Below are 19,519 nucleotides of genomic sequence, written 5' to 3' on the forward strand. Positions count from 1 at the left end.
AAATGAGAGTGAAGGACACTCTCCTTTTCATTTTTTAACTTTGTCTTTTACTCAAATGTTAGTATTTGTCTTGGGCCCTCTGCATTTCTTGCTCCTTCCTTTTCCTGGATCATGGCTCACCCATGGATGGTGAAGAATACCAGTATAATGGTGTTAACCACGGGAAGGAGAAACATCTCTTTTTTTAAGAAGAGAGGAAAAAAGATCCTAAGATACAGAGATGGAAAATGACCTTGTTTTCTGGGTAACGTGGGAGAAAGGGTTATCGAATTAGTTTTATTTTTTCCCTGCTGTACACTGAATGCTTGTTTTCACCCACATTGATTTGTTGAAATGATTTCCCCAATGTGCTGGTATTTGGAGGTGGGGGGTCCTTGGGAGGTGATTTGGTCATGAGGGTGGGGCTCTCATTAATGGAATTAGTGCCTTTATAAAAGAGACCCCCAGTGCTCCCAAGTCCCTCCTGCCAGGTGAGCAGGAGTAAGCTCAGAGCAGTAAGACACATGAACAGAAAGTGGGCCTCATCAGACATCAGTCTACTGGCACCTTGATCTAGGACTTCATAGCCTCCAGAATTGAGAAATACATCCCGGACGTTTATAAACCTTTCAGTCTGTATTTTGCTCTCTCTGACCTGCTCAGGCACTCAGTAGTGTCTGACTCTTTGTGGCCCCATGGACGCTATAGCCTGCCAGGCTTCTCCGTCCATGGAATTTTCCAGGCAAGAATACTGGAGTGGGGTGGTATTTCCTATTTGTAGCCCAAGTGGACTAAGACAATTTCCAGCAAACATTCAATATATATTAAAAAAAAAAAAATCAGGAGGCAAGTATCATTTCTTTTATCCTTCCTTTCTTCCTATCATTCAACAAAATTTTGAGGGGCAATTTTTCTGTGCCAGGCACTGTGCTAGGTGCTGGGGACACAGTAGTGTCATATAAGATTGTCTGCTTTCTTGGAATATATTCTATTTAGGAGGAAAAGGCAATGAACAAACAAGAAAATAAGAATTTCAGATATTACACTAAAGAAGATAAAGCAAATGGAAAGCAGAACGGCAGGTGTGTGGTAGGGTTGTATGTGTGAGATGGGGCTAATCCCTAAACCTCAAAATAGGAATTTAAGGAATTATGTATCTATATATTGAGTAAGTTGTAAAATCCCAGTATTTAAAAAATAAATTCAAAACTATGAAGCCAAAGAAAATTGCATCAATATCTGTATAAATCTGCCAAAACCATATACTCCTGATTCTAGAAAGCAAAAATAATTTTTATTTAAAAACAAAAACAGATGCATCAAAATCATTTTTCTAGATTCCATAGATATACATTAATATATTTGTTTTTCTCTTTCTGACTTAATTCACTCTGTATAACAGTCTCTAGGTTCATCCACCTCACTAGAACTGACACAAATTCATTCTTTTTTACAGCTGAGTAATATTTCATTGTATATATGTATCATGTCTTTATCCATTCATCTGGCAATGGACACTTCGGTTACTTCCACGTCCTTGTTATTATAAACAGTGCTGCTATGAACACTGGCGTACATGCATCTTTTTCAATTATGGTTTTCTTGGGGTATATGCTGAGTGATAGGGTTGCTGGGAATAAATAGATTTATTCCCAGTTTTTAAAGGAATGTCCAAACTGTTTTCCATAATGGCTGTATCAGTTTACATTCACACCAACAGTAGAGGGGGATTCCCTTTTCTCCACATCCCCTCCAGCATTTATTGTTTGTAAAGTTTTTTGATGATGGTCATTCTGACTGGGGGCTTCCCTGATAGCTCAGTTGGTAAAAAAACACACCTGCAATTCAGGAGACCCTGGTTCGATTCCTGGGTTGGGAAGATCCTCTGGGGAAGGGATAGGCTACCCACTCGGATATTCTTGGGCTCTCTTGTGGCTCAGCTGGTAAAGAATCCGCCTGCAATGTGGGAAACCTGGGTTTGATTCCTGGGTTGGGAAGATCCCCTGGAGAAGGGAAAGGCTACCCACTCCAGTATTCTGGCCTGGAGAATTCCATGGGCTGTATAGTCCATGGGGTTGCAAAGAGTCGGACACAACTGAGTGACTTTCACTCACTCACTCATTCTGACTGGTGTGAGGTGATACCTCATTGTAGTTTTGATTTGCATTTCTCTCTTTGCAATCCCATGGAGTGTAGCCCACCAGGCTCCTCTGTCCATGGGATTTTCCAGGCAAGAATACTGCAGTGTGTTGCCATTCCTTTCTCTAGGGGATCTTCCCTACCCAGGGATTGAACCTGGGTCTCCTGCGTTGCGTGCAGATTCTTTACTGTCTGAACCACCAGGGAAGCCCTATAACTAGTGATGTGGTGCATCGTTTATGGTGTAACACAATAAGCACCATGTATTTATCGGCCATCTGTGTGTCTTCTTTAGAGAAATGTCTGTTTAGGGCTCTGCCCATTTTTTGACTGAGCTGTTTGTTTTCCTAATATTGAGCTATATGAGTTTTGCTTATATATGCTGGAGATTAATCTTTTGTCAGTTGTTTCATCTGCAAATATTTCTCCCATCCTGAGGGCTGTCTTTTAATCTTGTTTATTGTTTCCTTCAGGAAAAGATCCTAATGCTGGGAAAGATTGCAGGCAGGAGGAGGAGGGGACGACAGAGGATAAGAGAGTTGAATGGCATCACCAACTTGATGGCCATGAGTTTGAGCAGGCTCTGGGAGTTGGTGATGGACAGGGAAGCCTGGCATGCTGCAGTCCATGGGGTTGCAAAGAGTTGGACATGATTGAGCAACTGAACTGAACTGATTGTTTCCTTTGCTGTGCAAAAGCTTTTAACTTTAATTAGGTCCAGATATAGAAAATGGACTTGTGGACACAGTGGTGGAGAGAGAGAGTATGACAAATGGAGAAAGTAGCATCAGCATGCATACGGGATCGGATGTAAGAGGGATAGCGCTGAGAAGTTGCCGTGTAGCACAGGGAACCCAGTCTGGCGCTCCGTGATGATCTGAAGGGGGGGGTGGGGAAGGGGAGGGAGGCTAGGGAAGGAGGGGGTATATATGTCATTACGGCTGACGTACGTTGTTGCGTGGCAGAAACTAACACAACACTGTAAAAATACAAGAACATAAATAGAAACAATTGAATAGGGTATTAAAAAACAAAAAACAACTTTTTAGTCATAGAAGCAATATTTTTTGAATATTTTTTGAATATTATTTGAAATATGTACGGACAAACTGTGATTCTAAGTTCAAATGCCACTTGAGTTTTGTCTTGGAAAATTCCAAACTAAAAATCTAAAACAGTTCTAAAAGAAAACAAACAAACAAACCCAGAAACCAATTCACCTGTCTGCATGAATATTTGCTGGAACAGTCACATGCTAAATTTTATTTCACCTTTATTGAGACAAGAGGTACCTAAAGAACCTGTAACAGAACATCCCACATTGACTTGACAAATAAGTTGTGATATATTTGGCCGTATAATTTATTTTGATTAACTGGATGGACACACTTGTGAATTCTACAGTTAAAGAATATCTATACATATTTGTGGGCATTCAATGCCACTTAGGCACAGCTGTCTCTGCTTGTCCACAAATTCATTGATTGAACCATCCTCTATTGAGTATTCAACATGTGCAAGGCATTATTCTAAGCTCTGAGCACATCAGCAGAGGATAGTGAAAGTGGAAGTGAAAGTCACTCAGTTGTATCGGACTCTTTGCGACCCTGTGGACTAAACAGTCCACGTAATTCTCCAGGCCAGAATCCTGGAGTGGGTAGCCTTTCCCTTCTCCAGGGGATTTTCCCACCCCAGGGGTCAAACCCAGGTCTTCTGCATTGCAGGTGGGCTCACTACCAGCTGAGCCATAGGGAAGCCCTCACAGAGGATGTACCCTCCTGAAGGTCTTTGTCCTCCTAAAGTTTGCCTAAGTGCTCAGTCGCTCAGTTGTCTCTGACTCTTTGTGACCTCATGGACTGTAGCCCGCCAGGCTCCTCTGTCCTTGGAATTTTCCAGGCAGGAATACTGGAGTGGGTTACCATTTCCTTCTCCAGGGGCCATTGTGTTTTATCCTTTAGTCACCAAAGGTAATAGGAATTAGAGAAATGTTTTCTTTATTTGTTCTAGGTCCTTAGGGTCATAGCTTTGCTCTAGCTCCTGCTGAAAGTATTTTAAATGGATAATGTTAGACTACACTAGAAGAAAATAAAAGTGAGGTAACTTTTATAAAATAGGTAGTGTGTCCCTGGAACTGTCTTAGTACCCAGTAATGATAATGATCTAGTCTTGCTAATAATAGTAAATCAAGATGATCATACCAAAAATAAATGGAAGGAAGTGAAAGTGAAAGAGGCAAATTTATGACTCTGCAGTATTACAAATAAGTGAGCAGAGTAACGAGAGAGAAGTCATCAGCAGTTTAGAAAGTCTACACATATTTTAGACCACAGTTTTGAATGTTAGTTACATTTTTGCTATATAACATTAACTTGCTTAATACAGCACTTATAGATGGATTTAGGGAATTACATACGCTATGAACTATGACTTCCCTGGTAGCTCAGATGGTAAAGCGTCTGCCTACGATGCAGGAGACCCGGGTTCAATCCTGGGGTCAGGGAAGATCTGGAGAAGGAAATGGCAACCCACTCCAGTATTCTTGCCTGAAAAATCCCATGGACGGAAGAGCCTGGTAGGCTACTGTCCATGGGGTCACAAAGAGTCAGACATGACTGAGTGACTTCAATTTATGAACTATGAAGGTTTAGGGAATAGGAATTAATTTTAGATTCTCAGTAAAAGTTTTAATTGTTCTACTGTTACTAAAGAGAGGATACAACATCATTAGATATAGAAAATACACATTCAATAAATAACTGATACAAAGTTTCAAAACAAAGAAGATACAAAAACAAGTTCTTTATTCTGATTCAAGTACCAATGTACTAATGAAGGGAAAGGAAAAAAGAAAGACAAAGAGGGAGAAGGAGTGAGGGGGGAAAGGGGAGAGAAAGGAAGACTTAAGTATAGGGGACTTCGTTGATGGTTCAGAGGTTAAGAATCCACCTTGCAAGGGTTTCCTGGTCTGGGAAGATTCCACATGTCTCAGGGCAACCCATATGCCACAACTAAGACTGGATGCAGTCAAATAAATAAATAAAATAAAATAAATAATAAGTATATGGCCCTGGATAACCTACTGTATAGCACAAGGAATTCTACTCCATGCTCTGTGATGACCAAAATGGAAAGGAAATCCAAAAAGAGGGGATATATGTATCTGGACTGCTGATTCACTTTATTGTACAGTAGAAATTAACACAACTCTGTAAAGCAGCTACACTCCAATAAAATATTTTAGGAAATCACATGAAAGTAGCAGTGCTGGAAACAAATGAAATACAACTTGTATAGCTGGGGTGGAGCGAAAGGTATTGTGTCACGTGAGGATAAAACAGTCCTCTGGAGTGAAAGTAAAATCTGAATTAGAGCAGACACGTGCACACTCACCTAGAAGGCAGGTTCACAGGCTTCCAGAAAGGACTAGAAAGTAACTATTTTTTAAAATTATTGTTTAATTGAAGGATAATTGCTTTACAGAATTTTGTTGTTTTCTGTCAAACCTCAACATGAATCAGCCATAGGTATACCTAAATCCCTCCCTTTTGAACCTCCCCATGCCACCTGTCTAGGTTGATGGAGCCCCTGCTTGAGTTTCCTGAGCAATCCCGTTGGCTATCTATTTTGCCTATGGTAATGTAAGTTTCCATGTAAGTCTCCATACATCTCACCCTCTCCTCCCCTCTCCCTATGTCCATGAGTCTATTCTCTATGTCTGTTTCTCCATTGCTGCCCTGTAAATAAATTCTTCAGTACGATTTTTCTAGATTCCATATATATGTATTAGAATATGATATTTATCTTTCTCTTTCTGACTTACTTCACTCTGTATAATAGGCTCTAGGTTCATCCATCTCATTAGAACTGACTCAAATGTGTTCCTTTTTATAGCTGAGTAATATACCATTGTGTATATGTACCACTTCTTCTTTAGTAACTATTATTATGAGAAACACTGGGCTGGAAGAAGCACAAGCTGGAATCAAGATTGCTGGGAGAAATATCAATAACCTCAGATATGCAGATGACACCACCCTTATGGCAGAAAGTGAAGAGAAACTAAAAAGCCTCTTGATGAAAGTGAAAGAGGAGAGTGAAAAAGTTGGCTTAAAGCTCAACATTCAGAAAACTAAGATTGTGGCATCTGGTCCCATCACTTCATGGCAAATAGATGGGGAAACAGTGGAAACAGTCAGACTTTATTTTTTGGGACTCCAAAATCACTGCAGATGGTGATTGCAGCCATAAAACCAAAAGACGCTTACCCCTTGGAAGGAAAGTTATGACCAACCTAGATAGCATATTAAAAAGCAGAGACATTACTTTAACAACAAAGGTCCGTCTAGTCAAGGCTATCGCTTTTCCAGTGGTCATGTATGGATGTGACAGATGGACTGTGAAGAAAGCTGAGCACTGAAGAATCGATGCTTTTGAACCATGGTGTTGGAGAAGACTCTTTAGAGTCCCTTGAACTGCAAGGAGATCCAACCAGTCCATCCTAAAGGAGATCAGTCCTGGGTGTTCATTGGAAGGACTGATGCTGAAGTTGAAACTCCAGTACTTTGGCCACCTCATGCGAAGAGCTGACTCATTGGGAAAGACCCTGATGCTGGGAGGGACTGGGGGCAGGAGGAGGAGGGGACGACAGGACAAGATGGCTGGATGGCATCACCAACTCGATGGACATGAGTTTGGGTAAACTCCAGGAGTTGGTGATGGACGGGGAGGCCTGGCGTGCTGCGATTCATGGGGTTGCAAAGAGTCGGACACGCCTGAGTGACTGAACTGAACAGAATGTAAATTACAGTAGTATAGGCAATGTAGTAAAGGCAGGGAGGGGTCAGGACGGTTAAAATGAAAGTGAAAGTCACCCAGTCCTGTCCGACTCCTTGCGACTCCATGGACTGTACAGTCCATGGAATTCTTCAGGCCAGAATACTGGAGTGAGCAGCCATTCCTTTCTGCAGGGGATCCTCCCAACCTAGGGATCAAATCCAGGTCTCCCGCATTGCAGGTGGATTCCTTACCAGCTGAGCCACCAGGGAAGCCCCAGGACTGTTAATCTAAACTCTATGAAATCAGAGTCTGGATGGCACTGCCTATTTTAGTTTTGTCTAGGGTAGTGGTTTTGAAGTTTTTAGAACTGCATTTTATATCATGATCTGAGTTCCTTCCACGGTGTGGAGTGGAGCAGAAGACCTAGATCTAAAGGCTGAGGCATGGTCCCCATAGAAGGAAGGATGCAGTAGGAAACCGTTGTAGTGAAGATCTTGAGGAAAAAGGGGCTGCGACAGTTTAAGGAAATGCAAAAAGGCCACTGAATAATGTAGACAGGTGGCTCAGGCAGTAAGGAATCTGCCTGGAATGCAGGAGTTTGGAGTTCCATCCCTGGGTTGGGAGTATCCCTTGGAGAAGACAATGGCAACTCACTCCAGTATTTTTGCTTGGAGAATTCCATGGACAGAGGAGTCTGATGGGCTATACAGTCCACGGGGTCATAAAGAGTTTTACACAAGTGAACGATTGATACTTGCTCAGAAGGAGCTTGGAAAGCAGGCATGGTTGCACACTCCGCCTTGCACCCTTGTGGGCCAGGGCTGTCTCTGTAGAGCCAGCTGGCATCAGTGGAGTGCACCCCTGACAGCACCACTTTGGTGGTTTGATGTCAGCCACGGTGGGGGGTCTTTATTCCATTTCACTGCAAAAACTGGGGTTCCACAAAATCTTGAGTCCTTTCTTCTGGGAGCTGTTGCTAAATAACTATGAGCACACCCCTCACTACTTCAGTGGGCACTTAAAAATTGATTTCCGTTTATTAGGTTGGTGCAAAAGTAATTGCAGTTTTTGCATTGTTGAACTTTACCATGTGATATTGGAATACATTCTTAAACAAATGTGTTCGTCAAGTGGTCTTTAGCAAGCATTACTAGGAACAAAGCTAGTGGAGGAGATGGAGTTCCAGTTGAGCTATTTCAAATCCTAAAAGATGATGCCCTGAAAGTGCTGCACTCAATATGCCAGCAAATTTGGAAAACTCAGCAGTGGCCACAGGACTGGTCAGTTTTCATTGCAATCCCAAAGAAAGGCAATGCCAAAAAATGCTCAAACTACCGCACAATTGTACTCTTCTCACACACTAACAAAGTAATGCTTAAAATTCTGCAAACCAGGCTTCAACAGTACATGAATGGTGTTCAGCAGGTTCAAACTGGATTTAGAAAAGGCAGAGGAACCAGAGATTAAATTGCTAACATCCATTGGATCATCAAAAAAGCAAGAGAGTTCCAGAAAAACATCTACTTCTGCTTTATTGACTATGCCAAAGCCTTTGACTGTGTGGATCACAATAAACTGTGGAAAATTCTTAAAGTGAAAGAAATAACAGACCCCCCTAATCTGCTTCTTGAGAAACCTGTATGCAGGTCAGGAAGCAACAGTTAGAACTGGACGTGGAACAACAGACTGGTTCCAAATAGGGAAAGGAGTACATCAAGGCTTTATATTGTCACCCTGCTTATTTAACTTATATGCAGAGTACATCATGCAAAATTCTGGGCTGGATGAAGCACAAGCTAGAATCAAGATTGCTGGGAGAAATATCAATAACCTCAGATATGCAGATGACACCACCCTTATGACAGAAAGTGAAGAACTAAAGAGCCTCTTGATGGCAGTGAAAGAGGAGAGTGAAAAAGTTGGCTTAAAACTCAACATTCAAAAAACTAAGATCATGGCATTCCATCACTTCATGGCAAATAAATGGGGAGACAGTGGAAACAGTGAGGATTTTGGGGGCTCCAAAATCCTTGCAGATGGTGGCTGCAGCCATGAAATTAAAGACGCTTGCTCCTTGGAAGAAAAGTTATGACCAACCTAGACAGCATATTAAAAAGCAGAGACATTACTTTAACAACAAAGGTCCGTCTAGTCAAAGCTATGGTTTTTCCAGTAGTCATGAATGGATGTGAGAGTTGGACTATAAAGTAAGCTGAGTGCTGAAGAATTGATGCTTTTGAACTGTGGTTGGAGAAGACTCTTAAGAGTCCCTTGAACTGCAAGGAGATCCAACCAGTCCATCCTAAAGGAGATCAGTCCTGAGTGTTCATTGGAAGGACTGATGTTGAAACTGAAACTCCAATACTTTGTTTACCGGATGCAAAGAGCTGACTCATTTGTAAAGACCCTGATGCTGGAAAAGATTGAAGAAGGGAGGAGAAGGGGATGACAGAGGATGAGATGGTTGGATGGCATCACCGACTCAATGGACATTTTTGGGTAAACTTCGGGAGTTGGTGATGGACAGGGAGGCCTGGCGTGCTGCGGTCCATGGGGTCACACAGAATCGGATATGACTGAGCGACTGAACTGAACTGGATGTAAAAATACAATTAAAAGGTTTCACAAACATTAAAATTCACAACCGTCCACTCCTCCCAACCCATGCCCCTGCCCTTCATACTTGGCTTTACTTGGAAGGAAACTAAAAGAATAAATTCACTAGAGGTATTCAATGCATTTCTCTATAATGGCAAAGCTGTTTCTCAAATTTCTGGATCAGCTCCTAACATTTCTTCTGATTTACTGGGCTTACTTTTTGATTATTTAAAGGAAGAAATTGCAATTAAATTTTTTTTCTCTGTTCTTAATCCACTTATTCCACATGCTAGTGAATTCAAGAAAATTAAAGAAAAAGTTGTAGTAGTTTTTTCTGTTTGAAACTATTAATTAGTTTTATGAAGCTGTCAGCAATAAAGGACATAACTGCTGTATTATATACTGTGGAACTGAATAGCTTAAATATTAAAGCTTAAAACTTTTTTCCCGCCTAGTAATACATATTTCTATTATTAGAAGAGAAGAACTATTTTATATTGCATCTGGGTTATCAGGACAACCCTCTTTGTTCTATTCCATCCCACTCTATTTGGAGTTAATATGCTAGATTCTAAACTGCTAAATACAGTTGAGAGTCATAGAATTACATATATTAGGTTGTATTAGGTTTTGGAGTTAGAAAGTGTTCAATTATAAAATAAAAGTAGAAATGATATATCAAAAGTTAATTTAAAATAAATTTATTAATATTTTTCTAAATTGTAGGTACTCTGAATATAAGGGGAACACAGAATACTTCTAGTATAAGAAATAAAATAATTGGCTTTTAAGACTGGGAGCAATAAAATACACTTTAATCTATTTAGAAGCATTTATCCTGATAATTCTAGCAAATAAGTCTTTTAGTTAAGGTAATTCTGAACTCCTAGTCTGCAAGAAGGCAATGGCACCCCACTCCAGTACTCTTGCCTGGAAAATCCCATGGATGGAGGAGCCTGGTAGGCTGCAGTCCATGGGGTCGCTGAGAGTCGGACACGACTGAGCGACTTCACTTTCACGCATTGGAGAAGCAGATGGCAGCCCACTCCAGTGTTCTTGCCTGGAGAATCCCAGGGACGGGGGAGCCTGGTGGACTGCCGTCTATGGGGTCGCACAGAGTCGGGCATGACTGAAACGACTTAGCAGCAGCAGCAGCGGCAGTCTGTGAAAACAGCAAATGAAATAACTTTCTGCAACTATGGTGAAAAATTTTAAAGTTATGATCAATATAGTAAAAAATTTAAAATTTGCCAATGATGTACCATTTTATAATTAAAATTGCTAAGACTGCACTGAATGAAAAATAAAACTATTCTCTACCTCACATGAAAGAAAAAATATTTTTACACGGGTTTAGGATAAAGTAAGGCTTATCTAGCTGATCATTTAAACATTTTGATTTAAATTTATTGAAACATATTATACTATGCTATCCTGGTGACTCAGATGGTAAAAAATCTGCATGTAATGCAAGAGACCTGGGTTTGATTCCTGGGTCGGGAAGATACCCTGGAGAAGGGAATGGCTACCCACTCCAGTATTCTTGGCCTGGAGAATTCCATGGACAAAGGAGCCTGGTGGGCTACAGTTCATGGGGTTACAGAGTCAGACATGACTGAGCAACTAACACATACTTACATTCTCAGCTTATACCTCAACTGCAATTAGTTCCATTTTCTAAGTTCATATCTTATAATACCATATATAGACTGTAGATTAAATAAAAAATTATAGTATTAAAAAAAGATCATTATTCTCTGTGGAGAGTGGTTTGGAGAGAGAAATGAGTAGATTTAAAGAGACTGGTTAGGAGACTGACATAATCTAGGGAAGAGGACACCAGGGTTTGAACTCAAGCAGTAACAGAAATTCACAAACAGGAAATGAAACAGAAAGTTTAAAGTCAAAGAAGTTGAAATCTTCAAAAAAAAAAAAATCTTAAATGAGAATTTGTTACACTGTTAGGAACTCATACTTTCCCCTTCTCTGTTAAAAAACACTAATTTCATAGCTCTAATGAAAAAGCCTAGAAATATGGAGGGTCTAGAAGCAATGAACATCCCCAGCGTGCAGAATGATTCATTCTCTCTGGTGTCACTAAGCCTGGTCTACTTCTTGTTTTGCCTGTAGACTGGAAGTTAATTCTGAAGCCTTGATTTGACTCAGGTTAAATTTGTTTTTCTGCAAGGATCCTGCATTGGTGTGTTTTATACTTCGTTACATCATATCAAGTCACGTAAATCACATAATCCAAGTTGACTAGAGTATTTAGGTGGTTATGTCCTGATATAAAGTTCTCAAATATCCTCCAATTGCTTTGGCATTCATTGGTGATTGATGCCTGAATCACTTCATCAGGGGTTACTCAGTGGTGATTTCCTAACTCTTTCCTCTTTTTAAAGATCTTTATTGAGGTATAACTGACATACAATAAACTGTACATTTAGAAAAATAGAATTTGATAAACATTTTTATATGTATATAACCATGAAACCACCACCATAATCAAGATAGTGAACATTTCCATCACCCCAAGATTTATTTTGTCCTTTTAAATACTTGGAAATTTTCATAATCAAAAGTTCTTTTAAAAGGAAACTAAGAGGTAGATCACTTGGGTGTGGTGATTGAAGCTTGCAGACTAATAAGAAAAGGGTCTAGAATGACTCATAGGTTTATCTTAGAAGCCACTGAATAGCTACTGATAGGAGCCATTTATTGAAACTGGGAACACTGGAGAAGAAACTTGTTGAGTTTAGTTTTGTACATGTTAAGTTTGAGGTTACAACGAGACATTCAAGTGGAGATGTCAAATAGGCAGGTCTTATTCTAAAATGTAACAGTCTGGGTGAGAGATATAAACTTGGGGCAACTGGCATATAATAACTGAAGCCAAGAGAGTTGGGTTATCAAGAGAATAAGTTGGGTTATCAAGAGAATAAGAACAGAAAAAAGACTTAAGGGGGAAAAGACATTCTGAACAACTCTAATGTTTTATGATTAGGTACAAGAGGAGCAACGGGGAAATTGATGAGTGTACAGTATTGCAGAAGCAAGAGAAAACACGGCAAGAACACATCCTTGGTGCTTATCCCATTAAGTCACATTCTATATGAGTCTTACTTCTCACTGACAACTGATACATTATGATTTGCAACCAGTTAAGTGTGGGCAGCTCTGGAAAGATAAGTCATCTTTAGTTCATTTACAGAATTAAGTTTCTGAGCCTGTAAGGCTGAGGACTGGACCATGGACTCAGTAAATCAACCAAAACAAACCATACCTTGGAGGAAATCCCGATAGCTGTCTGGCTGGTGAGCTTTGCCTGGTGACCACCTCCAAGCTGCAGGAAGTCTTTCTTTGCAGCATTTATAGTACTAATTACTTTTTAAACTCTTCTGTTTTGCCTAGCATCAGCTTCTCAGGTGGGTTTCCCAGGTGGCACTAGTGGTAAAGAACCCTGCTGCCAATGCAAGAAAAGTAAGAGATATGGGTTCGATCCCTGGGTGGGCATGGCAACCCACTCTAGTATTCTTGCCTGGGAAATCCAATGGACAGAGGAGTTTGGCATGCTACAGCCCAGAGGGTCACGAAGAGTCGGACATGACTGAAGGGACTCAGCACGCATGCATGCTGCTTCTTAGGACCTTAAAAGGAAAGGGAATCTGGCTCATTAACAAGTTCAATCTCCCCTAAAGGCGGGAATCTGGATTTAAACCCCTGTTGATTATACAACCATGCCTGTACAATACAGTGACCCTGGGTCACTGTGTGATCTGGTGAGAGAAAGAGTTAATGGGTACAGAGTTTCAGATTTGAAAGAGGGAAAAGCTTGAGAGACCTATTGTACAGTATGAATATACTCAACATATTGAACCCTACAACTAAAAATTTTACTGCAATTTAAAAAAAGGAGAAAGACAAAATGAAGCTCTGGAAATTGAAAGAAAAGGCAAGGATTGTAGTGCTATTAAGAAATGAGCTAGAACAGAGTCTATGACATGAAAAAAAAATCCCTCTAGTTCTTTTTTTTTTTTTTTTTTTACTGAGCAGCAACAAAACTAATTCTTAATATATTAAGAAAAGTTACATCATTATATCTCATCTGTGCCCAACTTATCAAATCAACATTTATATCTTGAATTCAAGGCACAGTGCTAAATACTGTGAACCAAAAAAGCTTAAGAAACAGTTCTTACCTTCAAGGAAATGAACAAGTAAACAATCATAAAATATGGCAAGCAGAATTAGAGATATAGAGTACAGAGTACACAATACAGATTATTATGGCAGAACAGATAGAACTTTCTGGAAGAAGTGGCACTTGAAATAGAAAATTCACAAATGTCATGCAAAAAGATTTCATTCCACAATCTAATTCTGGATTTATTAGTGGTAGGAAATGACAGAAAGAACTGTACTTTTTAAAGGAGTAATTCATGTCTAGAAATGAAAGGATGGGAAAAGGGGAAAAAATAGGGATTTGAAGGGAGAAAGACTTTTTAAATTTCTTCATCACTGCATTTTCTATTTTTAAAATTAGCTCCAAATTTTCCTGCTTCTGTGTTTTTGCCCACACCATTGCTTTAACTTGGACTATCAATCAGTATTCCTTTATATTAAAATATGTACATATAACAAATGAAGTTGGACTGAACTAAATTATAAAATGCTTTCAGATAAACTAGAATTGAAAATAAAATAGACATTCTCTTCTAGCATTTTGCAAGGAAACAAATTATGTCTACATGTTTAGTTTTAATGAATTATAAAGGTATCTGGAATTAGCATGTGTGCCTGAGAGAGGCTAAACAAACAAAACTTTGTTGCAGAAAATCACATTTTAGATGTATCCAAATGAAATAAAAGGGAAGCAGCAGATTAGGGTTTTTAGGCCAACAGTAGATTTACAAGTGTATATTATTATCAAAGGCTTTTTCTGTTCTCTCACACTCAACTAATAGCTTATGACACTCGTAAACTTTCAAAGAACACAGTGATCAGATAGATTCTTTTCTCATATCTACAAGGATAATCACTGATGAAATGTGTATCAATGGTTCTTCACTAGGAGTTAAAGGGGACAGAGAGGGTTTTGACTGTCATAACTGGGGGTGGGGGTGGATGGGAATGTCACTTTCATCTAGTGGTAGAGGCCAGAGGTGTCGGTAAAACATTCCACAAAGTGAAGAACTGCCCCCCACTCCCTTCCTGAACAAAAATTATCCAGCCTCTATGTCAACAGTTGGGAGTAGGAAATGGCAACCCACTCCAGTACTCTTGCCTGGAAAACCCCATGGACAGAAGAGCCTGGCAGGCTATAATCCATGGGGTTGCAAAGAGTCAGACACGACTGAGCGACTTCACTTTACTTTTACACGTTATGCCAACAGTGGTTAAGAAAATCTGATACGTAAAAATATATTTCTTTTTCTTTCTTTCACTCCTCTTCTTTCTTCTAAATTGTAACTCTTGAATAAGAAATGGAGCATATTTTATGACAATAAAAATAGAAAATGCTACTGATTTTTTCTCACTGACTAGGTATTTGGTCCATATTGCATCTGAATCAGCACTGTTTCAACCAAAGTAATAAGACACTTTTCACCAAATTTTTACTTGACCAATGGAATAATAGACTTTGTAAAGGATTGTATTGGTGAGCAATAATATGAAATATAAGAAAAAAACAGACTCCAAGAAAGAATCAGCAATTCATATATACTAACATGATATCTGACTACCATTATCGGGCATTTGAAATGCTTTTTAGTATTCTTCACAAATGATTATTAATTTAAAAATTGTAAAGTGTCTTGGTATTTGTGTTATGACATTTAAATTCAAAACTTATGTAGTTAGGAAAATATTCACCAGTATAACAGCTAACCAAAATATTTATAAGCCACATGTTTAAAATGACTCAAAGAATTAAGAAAGTTCCAAAATTTAAATCATAATAGAGTACACTATATTTATTTTTTAACAAAATAGATAAACCAAATATTTACATTTTATGTATTTTGATTATTATGATAAAATTTGTTAATTTAATGTTCAGTTAAAATAAACTTTAGCTATTTAAAAAATGTCAAGTACATGATTAAGATAAACTTTCTGCTCATCAGAGAAAGAACTTCGGGAATCTGTCCAAAACACTAGGTCTTCATATTTTGTATCTTAGACCACTCAGGTGCTTCTTTCTTGGTCTGTGAAAAAAATAAAAGAATAAAAGAAAATTAAGTAAAATGCTTATAAGAAGGACAAGAGTACAAGAGAAGTCAATTCAAAGAACTAAGCACCTATATACGCTGGGAATTTTTCTGTAAAATTATAGTAAATAATTGCTTTCTATAATTCAGAAGGATAGTTAAGGGCAAAGATTTTGTCTTTTGTCAGAAATAATCTCCCACTGGAATGTCTATTAAAAAAACACACAGCTGTGTTTTCTGGCTTAAATTCTGCATTTAACATACTCTACAGAGGTAAGCATTTTATGAATTGATTCTATTTTTCAAAGAAAATTATAAAAAAAACCAAGGCCACAGTTTCTTTTTAGTTGTCTTATCTATCTATATAGATACTCATTCACTCAGTAGTTACTTAATGAAGAATTTCTAGATCTAAATAATTGTGCTTTGGGTATTCTGAATTGTTAAGTATAGGTTGGCCAAAAAGTTTGTTTGTTTTGACTGTATGATGTTATGCTGACCAACCAGAGTACTTCTTGGGTTTACTACTCAATCATCTCAGTCCAAAAGAGCCTGGCTATACAGAGTGGTAACAAAGGAGCAGGGAAGGTGGGGCTGTGATAAAACTCAGAAATCTATATAAGGTACTGATTCCAATCAAAACATCTTATTTTATATAATAAATCACATATGCAATTACTCCTTTCCCACTTATATCTCCTTAAAATTATGAAGAACCACATTCCTAAATACACAAAAATATATGTACACTGGCATATAGGTAAGTATGATAACTTATAATTTTATCTTTCTTATATGCCATAGCTGAATGCACAAATATTAGAAGTGACATCAATGGTCAGCTCCTCTTGACCTTAGCCATGCCCTTGGCCACCTTCAGGTACCACCAAATACACCAGTAGTCCCTCCATCTCCTTCCTCAGACCCCAACTGTATTACCATAGCCCTAACTTGAGCTACAGATACTTTTACATAACGCCTAAAGGCAACTAAAATTCAGTATGTCAAAAGGAACTCCCCCAATCCTCCATGTTTTGTCTTGGTGAATGGTACCATATTTTGTTCAGTCATCTAAACCAAGAATTTTGATTCTTCTTCATCTTAGCTTTCTTCTTTTTTTTTTTTTTTCACTTGCTGTCTTCATTCTAAACAGTCCTTAACATTTACAGAAATATCTTTTACATTCCTTATTCTCTTTCTTCCCTGGTAGCTCAGACGGTAAAGCATCTGCCTACAATGCGGGAGACCCGGGTTCGATCCCTGGGTGGGGAAGATCTCCTGGAGAAGGCAATGGCAACCCACTCCAGTATTCTTGCCTGAAAAATCCCATGGACGGAGAAGCGTGGTAGGCTACAGTCCATGGGGTCGCAAAGAGTCAGACATGTCTGAGCGACTTCACACACACATTCTCTTTCTATCTTGACTCCAAAAGGCTTACCTTGGGCCTTTATTTCTGGCTTCATTCCTGCAAGAATTTCCTAATTCTGATTTGACTATCTCTTCTGTTCAGCACCCACAATCCTTCCAAGCTTATCTTTCTAAAATGTAAACCTGCATTAAAACACTTTAGTAGTTTTTCTTTAATAGAAAGTCCAAAGTCCTTAGTATTAAAGGTGAAAGAAGCCTTCAGGGTGAAACTGGGAAAAGTCAGGCTTTATCTTCCAAGAGAACTCAAAGGTGACAGGGGCTAACCAAATCTAAAAGAAACCAAAGTACAAACCAGAAGGCTAGCTGATCTGCCAGAAGAGGAGTTAGGTTCCATTCTGAGAAACTATGATCTTCAGTAAGTCATGATATAAACTGGTTTTAACTGGGGCTCGAGGATAAAAAAATGTGAAAGCAAATTGTACAGACCAAGAAAAAGGCACAGAATTTGTACATCGACATTTTCTCAATCAACTGATACTAAAAGTTCTTTTAGCATTACGTATGTGTGTGTGTGTATGTTTAATCGCTGAGTTATGTCCGACCCTTTTGGGACCCCATGGATTGTAGCCTGCCAGGCTCCTCTTTCCATGGGACTTCCCAGAAAACTGGAGTGGGTTTTCCTTTCCTTCTCCAGGGATCTTCCTGAATCAGGGATCAAACCCACATCTCCTGCATTCGCAGGTGGGCTCTTTGCCATTGAGCCATCAGGGAAGCCCGTTAAGTATGTATGGTTGTGGTTGTTCAGTCGCGAAGTCGTGTCTGACTCTTTGCAACCTTGTGGACTGTAACACGCCACGCTCCTGTGTCTTCCACTGTCCTCGGATTCACGCCCACTGAGTAAGCGATACTAACCAACCATCTTTTCCTCTGCTGCCCTTTTCTCCTTTTGCTTTCAATCTTCCCCAGCATCAGGGTCTCTCCCAGAGGCAGCTCTTCACATCAGGTGGCCCAAGTATCAGAGTTTCAGCAACAGTCTTTCCAATATATATTCAGGGTTGATTTCCTTTAGGATTGACTGGTTTCATCTTCTTGCTGTCCAAGGGAGTCTCAAGAATCTTCTCAAGCACCACAATTCGAAAGCATTAATTCTTCGGTGCCCAGGCTTCTTTATGGCTCACAGCTATACACAACTACTGGTAGCTTTGACTATACAGATATTTGTTGCAAAGTGATGTCTCTACTTTTGAATATGCTGTCTAGGTTTGTCATAGCTTTTCTTCCAAGGAGCAGTGTCTTTTAATTTCATTGTGCCAGTCTCCATCCACAGTGATTTTGGACCCCAAGAAAAGAAAATCTGCTTCCATTTTTCCCCCTTCTACTTGCCATGAAGTAACAGGACCAGATGCCATGATCTTGGTTTTGTGAATGCTGAGTTTCAAGCCAGCTTTTTTACTCTGCTCTTTCACCCTTATTAAGAGGCTCTTTAGTTCCTATTTTCTGCCATTGGTAAATAAAACTTTTGATATTAAAAAGGAATCTTAAGACTTATAAAGGACAGAACAAACATTTCAATGGCAGACTGTCCCTCTTGATGACTTCAATCTGCATCTGGTCCATTGCAGATCATTCTCTCTCCATCCCCTCTTCCCAATACCTTCTTTCTTCAGATGTGTTAATGAAGTAGCTTTGCCACAGTCAAGTGGGCCTCTGTCTTGGGGATTAACTGCTTTTCCACTTCATAAATGAACTTTTCAATTCTTTTGTCATAACCATTTAAAATTGGTTTCACAGCTTGCTCCCATAGGACTAACATTTGTTCCTTATTCATAAGTTTTTGGGGAGAACTTCACTATCACTGTCGGGTTCAAACTACACTGAACTTAGAAGACAGAGAGCCCTTTAGGATATTGCCCAGACTACTTTTCTAATCCTAACTCTGAACACTTTACTACATGAACTAAATTGTTTGTAGTTGAGATTATTTTTTAAATAACTTATTGAACACCTATTTATATACTGGGTCCTTGTGTTAGGTTATACAGATACAAAAATGAATAAAGGATTCCCTGGAAGTCCCATGGTTAGGACTCTATGCTTTCATTGCAGAGGACCCCAGTTTGATCCCTGGTTGGGGAACTGAGATTCTACCAACTGCATGGCTAAAATAATAATAATACCCTATGACATGGCCTGCTGGTTGCCTGGGTTACATCTATTTTCCTCTTCTGAAATACAGAACTCTGATTTTATTATGAGAGTCATGAAAAACTACATTTATCAGCCTCCTGGCTTCCCAGGTGGCAGAGATAAGAATCCACCATTGCAGGGGACATGGGTTTAGTCCCCGGCCCGGGAACATTCCATATGCCGAGGAGCAACTGAACCTGTGCACCACAACTACTGAAGCCTGCATGCCTAGAGCCCATGCCCCAAAACAAGAGACGCTG

General features: G+C 39.3%; 1 protein-coding gene across 2 annotated transcripts in view; it reads right to left on the minus strand.

Annotated features, from left to right (window-relative positions):
* Nucleotides 1-15,440: 15,440 nt before the first annotated feature.
* Nucleotides 15,441-19,519, minus strand: part of PIBF1 (progesterone immunomodulatory binding factor 1) — a 230,739-nt gene continuing 226,660 nt past the window's right edge. For both annotated transcript variants that reach the window (XM_020902643.2, XM_020902642.2), the window contains exon 18: nt 15,441-15,701. In XM_020902643.2, the coding sequence (XP_020758302.2) occupies nt 15,651-15,701 (51 nt within the window). In that variant the 3' untranslated portion in view covers nt 15,441-15,650. The remainder of the gene's footprint in view (nt 15,702-19,519) is intronic.

This window comes from Odocoileus virginianus, chromosome 8 (assembly GCF_023699985.2).
Source record: "Odocoileus virginianus isolate 20LAN1187 ecotype Illinois chromosome 8, Ovbor_1.2, whole genome shotgun sequence".
NCBI lineage: Eukaryota > Metazoa > Chordata > Mammalia > Artiodactyla > Cervidae > Odocoileus > Odocoileus virginianus.